Genomic DNA, 11,848 nt, shown 5'->3' with positions numbered 1-11,848 from the left:
CTCAACCTTCTGTGGATCGTGTTTGACCCAGTCAAACATATTGTTCCACACTGTTTTTGCATGCGATGGCATTTGAGGTCCTGAATGGAAATCCAGCTGCCTGGAGAAGCGCTTGTTGTTTTGACAGCATGCTTCTGAAGGTTCACATCCCTTTCTCTGTCTCTAGAACTAATCAGTCCTGACACGGTGTTATGGACTGCCCCAGCTGCAAAAAAAAAAAAAAAAAAAAAAGGTTCAGAGGGCCTTGAGCTTTTTGCTGGTAATGGCGTTCTATAAATCATCAGGTGCGGACACTCTGGGAGATCTGTGAACCTTGGTTGTGCCAGAGTCCTTCTTTGGATTGACTTTGTAGATCCCGGTGCAAGATCAGACTCCTCCACAGAGTGGTAGCCAGTGTTGATGGGCAAGAGAAAAAAGTGTGAGATAACGTAAAGGCCCTATTTCAACAATTTTCTGGGGCTGTAACACTTTTAAGTATCTACAAATATACTCACTCCTAGCAAAACGGCCAAAATGACAGCGAACATTCCATGTGTTGTGTTCAGAGTCGTGGCAAATCATTTACTATTCTTCTGAAATTCTCCTCGACCGGAATACATTGTGGTCAATGTTTTGCGAGACGTGAATGGAAATATCAAAACTTGAAAGGTACTAAGTGGAATCCAGAAGTGCACCTACCTGGAAAGTCTGCCGTTTGCATAGCACAAAGGCAAGCTGACAAAAAACACAAACCATTTTATTCCCATTTGTTTTATATTCATTAAAAAAACATGAATGCACTCTGTAAGACTCAAACTAGATCAACCAGTCAAAATTCAAGACATTTGAGCAGTCGTTGACTACTGTGGGTTTGATGTAGTCTGTATGGGACTGTGGGCTGAGGGCATATTGAAGATTTTCTATTCAAACGCTTAAGATCTGGAACAAAACAATGCACCAACCTCCAAAATGGTGGTGCATGATGTCACGTGAAAATGGTCTCAAAAGCATTGTCCCATATGCATTCTGAGGTAAGTGGGACTGGCCCTTACTATGTTAGTAAATGGTGAGGACAGAAAATAAATGTACAGTGAAGAAAATACGCATTTGAATGCCCTGCTAAATTGCAAGTTCTCTCATTTAGAAATCATGGAGGGGTCTGAAATTTTCATCATAGATGCATCTCCACTGTGAGAGAGATAATCTAAAAAGATAAATCCAGAAATCACAATGTATGATTTTTTAACTATTTATTTGTGTGATACAGCTGCAAATAAATATTTGAACATAAGAGAAAACCAATGTTAATATTTGGTATATTTTGGTACAGTAGCCTTTGTTTTATTTTGTATTTTGGTCTCATCTGACCACAAAACCTTCACCCATGACTCCTCTGTATAATCCAAATAGTCATTGGCAAACTTAAGACCTCGATATGTGCTGGTTTAAGCAGGAGAAACCTCCGTGCCATGCATGATTTCAAACCATGATGTCTTCGTGTATTACCAAAAGTCACCTTGGAAATGGTGGTCCCGGCTCTTTTCAGATCATTGACCAAGTCCTGTCCTGAAGTCCTGGGCTGATTCCTCACCTTTCTAAGGATCATTGAGACCCCATGAGGTGATATCTTGCATGGGGGTCCACTCCGAATGAGACTGACTGTCATGTTTAGCTTCTTCCATTTTCTAATGACTGCTCCAACAATGGACCTTTTTTCACCAAGGTGCTTGGCAATTTCTCCGTAGCCGTTTCCAGGCGTGATGAGTTGTACAATTTTGTCTCTGGTGTCTTTGGGGGGATCTTTGGTCTTGGCCATGTTACAAGTTTGAGTTTTACTGATTGTGTGGGGTGGACAGGTGTCTTTATACAGCTAATGGCCTCACACAGGTGCATCAGGATAATACATGGAGTGGAGGGGGACTTTTAAAGGCGGACTAACAGGTCTTTGAGGGTCAGAATTCTAGCTGATAGACTGGTGTTCAAATACGTATGTGCTGTATCACACAAATAAATTGTTTAAAAAAATCTTACATTTTGATTTCTGGATTTTTCTTTTTAGATTATCTCTCTCACAGTGGACTTATGATGAAAATTTCAGACCCCTTAATGATTTCTAAGTGGGAGAACTTGCAATATAGCAGGGTGTTGAAATACTTATTTTCTTCAATGTAACAATTTCATTCATATGTAAACTTGAATAAAATTGAATGGCTTTTGTCAGGGTTTTGACTCCTTAATTAACCTAAAATGTTTGGAATGTGCCACTACAAGAGGAAAACCCACAGGAACAACATGCAAACTGAGCGCCGATCTGTAACCAAGATTTGATTCCCTCATAACTGCGAGGCAACGTGCTAACCAGTCGGCAACTGTGATGCTCAACATGTACAGCAAGGGATGTTACTTTGGATTTAGAAGACAGATAGCAAATGTACATTGTGAATTTCAGAGCATATTATTAAAAAAACAGAAGAACATTAAAACGGGACATGGCCATGAATAAAATAAAGTTTGAAATCAAAACCTCACCACCTTGTCATGCTGTCATGGGCACGCACTCCACTACTGTGCACACATGGACTTGTGTTTCTGTACATTTTTTTTTAATTCTCCATTTATGAAATTGCGCAATTCGCCATTCTAGATCACCAAAATATAATTTCCGTTCTGGATGTGAATGAACCCCCCACCCCCACCAACAAAAAACAAAACAAAACAAAACAATAAGCAAATACTTCTCTGCATCCCACATAGTCATAGTCATGTCATCTTAAAAGAAGGTATTGACCGCTGGTTCAGATCACTGCATTGATAGTCCATCACAATATCCCAAATACTGTAATATCTACCTGATTACACTGGACAGCTTTGTAAAAGCCCAGAGTTTGAACTTTTGGTTGAACTTTAACTGCTATGTCGCTTCAATAACTCTTTGAAAGCACTGTTAATGTCATTCTTTTTAAAGACAAAATACTTTTTAAGTGTCCACATAGTTCTTTTTTCAAGACATGTGCATCATCACTTCTTTAGATGGTCAAACTTGAAGGATTTCGGTTGAGGGGATCTTGTCAATGAGTATTTAGGCTTGATTTATCAGAATCGCTTTAATTCAAAGCATACTATCGCAAATGTCAACTGGTAACATCTGTTGGAATCAGTAGTGAGCCTCTTAAGGGTGAATATGTTTTAGTCTAAAAAACCCTGAAAAATGAAACCAAACTAATTAGCACCGTGTGTGTTAGCAGTGTAACTAACGCTAGCCTTATGTCACACCAAACAGGATTTCTGCGGACAACAATTTGCTTTGTTGTTCATAAGGAGCCTTTTGGAGTATTTATGAGAAGAAAGTCCATTCACTATTTATGGAAACGCAGTCAGATTTCTTTGGTGCATGTTAAGTGTCACGCCATCAACAATGTGCTTGGGAATTGATTCTTTACATGTCTGGAACTGTTTAGTGAAAGCGCTGATCAGATCATTTAAAAATGTAATCTTTCATTTGGTGCTATGATGACGCTGGCCGGGAATCAATCCGTCCTCGATGTCCGCAAAAAGCCTTCTATTGGCGATCCCTTTGTCACCATAAAAACAAAAACAAAGATCCAAATCATTCATTCCTCATTATTTTTCATTTAACCCTTGAACGACTCCTCCCTTGCATTATTTACGCATCTGGACTCATTCGTCACCTGCCTGTACATTTCTACTGGGAAATGTCAAGCTGAGAGTGAACACACATTTATTTCATACAGAATGAATATGAACCACCACTGGACATCTGAAGCAGCTTCTGTGTATTCTACTACAGGAAGAACATGCAGCGCCGCAAGGTCGTACCTGGATTACACTGTATACCATATGTGGACATGCTCGCTACTCTCTGCAGATGGAAATGTTTAAGTCTTCTTTGATGCTGTCTGATCAAAGCAAAAGAGCTCCGTTACTGTTATTTTTATGACATGTTTTAACAAATTTGCAGTGGAGGCAGACTTAAATGCTGTGTTAAATGTGTTCCGCAGCTTGCAAGACTACCCAATTAATTTTGACGGTGAAGCACAAGAAAGTGAGATTGAAATGTCATGTAAATACACAGAAACTTTGTTCAGGTTGGACAAAACAAACAAATCAAATGCATAACAGCATACATTTATTAGGATGAAAAAAAGCAACATCAAGGAAAGGATCTATTATGAGACTTTTTTTTTTAAAAAAGGACAAAAATGTTACAAATCTCAATAATATATACAAATACAACAACTTTCAAAAATAAATCTATAATTTAGCTCTGTGTAGATTTTTTTTCCTGCAATAATGCACTGCTTGAGATCCCTGAGCTGTGACACAGAGTGGGACAATTGACTCAAGCAATCAGCACTTTGCTGTAAAACACTGTACAATAACAATTCAACATTGTGACTACAGAGTGTGTGAAGCTGGGAAGGAATGTGACTGGAAACACTTTACATTAACGCTTATGAAAAATCACCAAAAAGACATGACAAAGATCAGCTAACCACATTCAAAACCGCTCATAATCTTAACTTCAAATATTTTTAACATCAATGAAGGTATAAACATGTAACCATTTCTTCATTATGCATGTAAAACACAGTGCCAGCTGGTTCTGTTGCTATAGTAACACGACAATACTTTACAATTTAAGGGTTAGGCTCAAAATGGAATGAAATGTATCTCTGGAAAATGGCCAAAATGACGAGAATACAATGGACAACCATTTTCCTCTATTTTAGTTAGCTTATCTCGTTCTGATTAGCTTTCAATGAGCCCCGTTTTTTTTTTTTTTTTTTGGGTTCAGCTTTGAAGTGTGGAAACAAATCACTCTTAGCCACCTGGTATGATGCAGTAGAAAAGTGGTATATTAGTCTTAAAAGTTTGCAACTGATATTTCATGATAAGTGACCCGCAAAGATTATATCACCAATTCTGTAGTGATCATTCACAGAAGGATGCGATTTACGAAAAATCTACAACATTGACAACATTAAGACAAAAATGTAACAAGATGAGGAAAAAAAATGGAGGCAATCCAGCAAATTACTCTCTTTTCCCAGACTATTTTTGTTTATGTAAGAGTTTCTGTTTAAAATACACAATTTGGGTATATATTAGGATTCATTTTATATAAACATCAAATTAGTTTAGTCCAATACAAAGACATGGATGAAAACATTGCTTCAGTCTTTGCATCCTACGATGTTAAAAAAAAAAAAAGGTCATGATTGTTAAGGATAGGGTTTGCATTTGGTTAGAATAACTCCTTCACTTATTTATGTATTAAATAAAAGCATCTGACATGTATGGGAGGTGGTGTCACCCACACTCGCATATCAGTCCTTAAATTGTTTACAACTTCCATGGCAACGTAATTCATTTTTCCATTTATAGCTCCCTACTTGTTCGATGAAGACATAATTTCTGTAGAAGTGTCACATCCACTGCAAAAAAAAGTCTCAATGATTTTATCAGAAGGCATAATAAATATCACACAAGTCCCGAGTTCTTCTCCCTTTTACATTGTCAAGCCGAATCTAGAAATTGTAATTGTCAACAGATCTACTATATTTAACACTTTGAGGCTTCTATTGTGCTGCAACAGCAAATAAATAATTCCCTTTTCAAGTGTAAAACATCCCACCTTCCGTTTTTCTTCATACTATAATGTCACTTCTGAAGTTTAACTTCAACTATTATTTACTGACATTCTGGGTAGCATTTTTTATGAGCATCCTTCCTGTCGGCTTGTACTGAGGGATGACATATTTTAACACGTGATAGAGAACACCATCTCACTTCTTCAAAATCATTCCTAATGTTAAAGGGTGGAACCACATTACTACCTAAACTTCAAGTGCTGTAGTTAGAAAAACATGAGCTACAATTATACCAAACTTATGACAATGCTTCTGTCAAAAGTTAAGGTATACGCGGGAGCCATAACGAGGGTGTTAGGGAACCATCAAGACCTCACTGTTTGCAAACATCCTCCCTGAGTCTCCACCATGTCAGCAAAATGAGCAGGAGTGTCATCCATGTGCCAAGGAGGCCGACAACAGGAGTTTAAGGGCTCGTCGTCTTCAGGCCTTGTTTCTCCATGATGTTCCACAACTTACGCAAGTTGGACTGGGTGATGGTGTCATCTGGTTTGAGGCGCAGTGCTCGGAGGTAATTGGCTTCAGCTTCTTGAAGTTTCCCATTGAGGTGCAGGATAGCTCCCAAGTTCATCAAGGCTGCAGGGTACTAAAAGACGACAGAGGAGATTTTATAATTCAAGTCTGCATGGTTATGTAAGCTTCTGTGTTGCAAAGTCAGACCATATTTAAATTTATTTTCGCCTTCTAAATGAAAGCCTTCGAGCAGTAATATTTTACTTGCAGCGGGATTTGGTCACAGCACCAGTGCAATTACTGTACGTACGACTAACTGCACATGAAAATGTATTTACAAAATAGCACTTTCTACACCCTACCGTATGTCCCGTTTCTGTACACACTTTTCTGGTGTGATGCCACTGGCTTGGTAGATCTAATCTTACTCAGTTCCTTCCGTTCTATATAAATCACTGGAGCTCCATCAGGTAGGACAGTCATTTTCAGATCTCTGCCAAGATGTTACAATGGGTTCAAGTCTGGGCCAGTCAAGGACATTCCCAGATATCCAGCATTGTCCCCAAGGCACTACTTTGTTATCTTGACAGTGTGCTTGGTGTCATTCTTTCTTTGAAAGGTGAACTTTTGACCCGGGCTTAGGTCCACAGTTCCCTGGAATAGCTTTACATCAAAGATATGTCTGTAGAAATGTTTTTGGCGAGGTGACGAGCAGAGCATGGGTTCCTCCCAATAAACCATTGACGAGCAGCGGGAGGCAGCAGTGCAACACTGCCTGATGAAATTCAGATCTTGTGCATGAGCAACTGGTCAAGGAATTATCGGCAAATCAATCATTTCAGTCAACATATTTTTGTCTAAAGTGGGAAAATAACATCAGAAAAAAAAACTGCAGGTGCTCGTTGGGACTTTTCATGCTGTTGTTGAAGTTGTACCAATCTGTGACACACAATTTTGACTCTGAGGTCTACATGTAATTCCCTTGAGTTCATTGCTTGGTTTGTACTCCAACATGCACAGTAAATGATGGAACTAGAATCAAATAAAAATAACACATAAAAGCGCTCAGATTTGCTCTATAAAAAAGCGTTTTTGTTTTAACATTTTTTGTATAGCTAGGAAAATACATGCTTCCTCTTGGAAAGTCGTCTCTTTTGTCAAAATCATGTCATGAAGATAAATCTAAATCTAATAAACCAATATTTTAAACATTCAACAAGTAACATCATAAAATGAGCCATTAAATTGCATGGCTTAGCTGTTGTTGACCTTCAGCTCTCATGCAGTCTTTTCTCATGTGGAGTTGTACAGCTTTGCCCCTTGGAAGCCCAAGCTTAAGGTCAAACGTAGCCAAAAGGCCAATAAATCATTGCTTTTTCTGCATATAAATGGCCACCATGTCTTCGGCAATCTTCATCATATTTGTAACTGACTCCGTTAGCTCCTTTCTTGACATATGAAAAACCATGTGACATTTAATCTGCTCATATAGTCTGTTTTCTTTGCAGGAATTGAACTCACTAGTCCCTTTTTGGGAAAAACAGTTGCCATAAGCTTCGGAAAGTCACTGAGTATGAAATCAGCAACATCACTAAGTTGGCAAGAGTGACTGCTCTTGTAAAGCAGCTCCTCTCTGCAGCCATGTTAGCGCAAACAGTGCTCATCAGTAGCGATGCATTAACTATGAACCCACTTACATGGTTCTTCTTTCGGCTTGTCCCTTTCGGGGTCGCCACAGCGTGTCATCTCAGATGAACGCACATATATGTTTGGCACAATTTTTTACGCCGGATGCCCTTCCTGACGCAACCCTTCTCAGGGAGTGGAGGCCCCAGTAGGATACGAACCCACAACCCCTGGTTTACCAAACCAGTGCTCTAACCACTGAGCCTCTCTTATGAACCCACTTACTTTCTGACAGATACGTTTGAATCAAACAAACTGATGACTTATCCAGCTCTACATGAAACCTTTGATATATGTCACGCTATCAATCAAACATATTTAACAAAACTATAGTTCTATTAGGAGTTGTAAACATCTCTGGTTTTAATGCATCGTTCATGCGTCGGTGGGGAGAGGATGCGGGTCAGCAGTCTCCCTTAGCCGTCTCACCTTACCCCCACTAATCTCTCAAATTTTAATGCCCGATTCCTCCCCAAAGATGATCACAGTTCAGGGACAATGTCTGCCAATTGAGGAGCTAGCAACCATAGTAATAGGATGGAAAGTGAATATTTACATCACACATGGCTTTACCTCCTGAGGTCAGGATCGGCCAGCTGGTGGTGGGCTATTGTCTTCCTTGTTGATCAGGAAGGCGATAGTTGGTCCCTGTTGGTGGTTAAGGGCCCCGGTCTTTTCAGGGTGGTGGTAGGCAGCGATGGGGCGCACTCTGTGGTGAGCTTGAGGGATTGTTGTTCAGTTCTCCTACCCCTTTCTCAGGGGCTGGTTGGGATGCTTTGGGGGAACTAGGGGACAAGCTTGGGTGGCAAGGCATGAGAGATGTCTTCCCCCCCCCCCCCCCCTCCACCATGACCACCACCACAGGGATGGGCGCGCTGGCTTGGCTCCCCTTGCTGACGGAGTGGGTCAAACCTGCCCTACCTTAGTGTGCTGGCACAGCAGGTCTGTACATCAGTTCACGAACATGAATGTGAAATGATGCTTGATCACTAATGAGTTTCCAGAGAAACGCTATAGGATTTAATTACTTGCACTGGGACGACTAAGAATGCCACAGCTTGTATGCAGATGTCAAGACACTTTATCAGACATTGAACGCTGTGTTCATGCTGTTCGAAATGCAACAAATCATGCGATAGTCTACAATATATACTGTATTACTAATACTAATACTGATTGGACCAGCGGGATGTGAGGGGGTGTCCCAACAACGGCACAAGGCAGAAAATAGTATATCCGCTGAAAAGTTACAGAAGTCCGCCCACCATCATTATTTTATCATGATGCTGTCAAAAGTGTTTTTTATTGGTGGTGCCAAGAAAATGATGAATTAAGTAACATGAAGCAGTCTGGAGTGGAAAAATATATCAGTCCATCCATTTTCAATACCACTTTTCCTGGTAAGGGTCATGGGGCGCTGGAGCCTATTCCAGTTGACTTTGGGCAAAAGGCGCACTGTATCCTAAATTGGTCGCCAGTCAGTCGCAGGGCACGGAGAAGCCGTCACACTCATATTCACACCGTTCCTGAGGGGAAACTGAACCCACACTGCCCACACAAAAGTCAGGTGAATGCACTCGGAGAAGAAAAAAATTATTAAACTGAAATCTTTTACAGCATATTAAGTCCTGACTTAAATTTTCTCCTTTCCTACTCAACAGTAAAAACTCAGCCAAAATGCTTCCTCGCTCTACTTCATTCATGCACTTCAGATGTCTCTGATTTATAGCCATACTCCTGCATTTTCCCCTTACCCTGAAGCAGCATATGCGGCACTCTGCAAATGTCCCTCGTCCAAAGCCTTCATTTTTTCCTCATTTCCTGCAGCTCTGCAACCTCTCCGCCATCCAATCCTCCCCCCAAAACTGTCAAATAGCAGCAGAGGCAGAGCCAGATGTGCAGCACATTAGTCTGCTCCATAGAGCAACATGTGCTCATCTAAAGACCAAGTGTGAAATTCACTTGAAGAATCATTTTGATCAAATTGTGCAGGTAGATAGATAATCCTGTGATAAGATAGGAAGGTTCAAAGGGAAGCTAAAGAGCCATGCGAACTAAGCTTCCAAAAATGACTTAACTTGCTTAGCTAGAGAGGATGGGAAGCCTTTGGGAAAAATAATCTATTAAATGGGGATAAATTTTCACTCTGACTATGGAGACATATGCTTTGAATACAAAACATCAGTGCCCTTTGATTAATTCATGAAACGTCTGATCAAGATGCACAGGGTACAGATGATAGGTCGAGATACACTAAAGGTTAATGTGGAGAAGTACACTAATAATTTTGCATTGGCACAGGTGGGGGAGTGCACAACCAGATCCAGCATGTGTGCTGTGGCAAATGAAGTCAGTTAATTTTTTAAATACCAGTAGTGATTAATATACAGTAATGTTGGAAGAAACGTTACAAAAGTAAGCATTAATTGCATTGCATTGCATTAATGGTGTAAAGTAAGACACCGCGCATTTTACCCTTTAACATTGCATTATAATGGATTACTTCTGCTACATTTGCCAAAACCAGATGTCTTTTCTCCAGATGTCCAATTTTGGGACCAACAAAGTTTGTAGGCAGCAATTTTAAAATCTCTTTCAGCATGTATTATCAAGCCTTGTCATTATTATCACAGTTTTTGCGACACTTTCAGACCATTTTTTTGTTGCAATAACATTGTATTTTATCATCAGTAATCCTCCAATGGTTTATTTCTGGTTTGGTCTTCCTTCCACTGCAAACTGAATGTTACTGAACCGTTTCCCTTTTAAAGCTCCCCAAGGGGGGCCATGTTGGATTTATTTTGAAGATGTCCAAGAGATTTTTATCATTTATGCTTGCCATGGCCATGTGGTGCTCCTTTGATGACGGTGATGGACCAACAAACATCCAGCTTTAGAAAAATCCTTCATTTCTAAGAGTCGCTGACAATTAAGGGACATTTGACAGTAATATGGTCGAGATTACTGATAACCCACCGCGTACTAGCTGGAACGGTAATGATCATGATTAGCCCACGGGCTGTACTCACATTTGGTCTCAGGTTTGCTGCTTGTCCATAATACTTCTCAGCTGCTGCATTCAGGCTGGCTTGTCTGAAAAAGGGAAAGCCGAAAGAAGCAGTCATTACTCATCTTTATTACCCAGATACTCAGAGGAGGACTTCAACGTGCCGTGTTTACGGCTGCATGGCGGTCACAAAGAAAATAATGGAGGGGATGACATGAGGGATGAGAAGAGCTAATCCATTTGCTTCAATGTTTCTGATTCAATCTTAGCCTTGATCGCAGCTCAATCGAGTAATACAGTGCAAGAAGCCCATTATTGCTAAATGAATCTTGAGGGCAGGACTCAGAAACATAAGGCTGACCTTATGTATTAATAGTGTAATCTGGAACAGGAGATGATAACATTTCAAACTTTTGAACTTCCTCGTAATCTCCTCATGTCTAATGTTACGTGTCACTGTAACACCATTTACCTTGATTAAAATATGTTAAAGCACAAATCACAAAGCTCAACTCCATGAGTTTCATCGATGGTAACAAGAGCCCTATTTAAAAGACCTTTTTCTTTACTTTTTTTTTTTTTTTTTTTTTTTATAACGTCAAGGACAGCGGGGGGGTCGTAGCTGCTGGTGGAGCCCCTTCTTTCCTGGTGATCAAAGGACACTGGCTTTCATGTTGGCTGTTGTGGTCAATTATAAGCTCAGTGGCTATTTCCAGGTTTAATTCCAGATAAAAGGGCATTAAAAAATTATTAGGTCTCCATTGACAATAAACACGGATGCATGTTTGGTTTTCTTCTGAAAAAAGAAAGTCATGACATGCCTGTGATTATGATGTAGTGAAAGAAGTTAATAAAAAAAAAAACATTTCAACTGAGGTATTGGTATATTTGGCCATTACATGCAAATGTAGTGGAAAACCAAGAAATCTTAGTTTAATTCTGCCAGAAGGTCACTGGTCAGATTGAGTGTAGGTCAGGGCTCCCAAGTTCTCCCACATCAAACACTTTCAAGAATAAATTCCTTTGTACACCAAGGCAAAGTTATGCTGGA

General features: G+C 40.0%; 1 protein-coding gene across 1 annotated transcript in view; it reads right to left on the bottom strand.

The window, feature by feature from the left end:
• Positions 1–4,143: 4,143 nt before the first annotated feature.
• The window catches only part of tmtc2b (transmembrane O-mannosyltransferase targeting cadherins 2b), a 109,086-nt gene continuing 101,381 nt past the window's right edge, over positions 4,144–11,848 (bottom strand). Inside the window, exons 11-12 of the mRNA XM_061823242.1 lie at positions 10,820–10,883; positions 4,144–6,237 (exon numbers count right to left, since the gene is read on the bottom strand). Coding sequence (XP_061679226.1) covers positions 6,058–6,237; positions 10,820–10,883 — 244 coding nt within the window. The 3' untranslated portion in view covers positions 4,144–6,057. The remainder of the gene's footprint in view (positions 6,238–10,819; positions 10,884–11,848) is intronic.

This window comes from Syngnathoides biaculeatus, chromosome 6 (genome assembly GCF_019802595.1).
Source record: "Syngnathoides biaculeatus isolate LvHL_M chromosome 6, ASM1980259v1, whole genome shotgun sequence".
Classification (NCBI taxonomy): Eukaryota; Metazoa; Chordata; class Actinopteri; order Syngnathiformes; family Syngnathidae; genus Syngnathoides; species Syngnathoides biaculeatus.
Note: the sequence above shows the minus strand (reverse complement) of the source record. Positions and strands in the feature narration are given on the sequence as shown.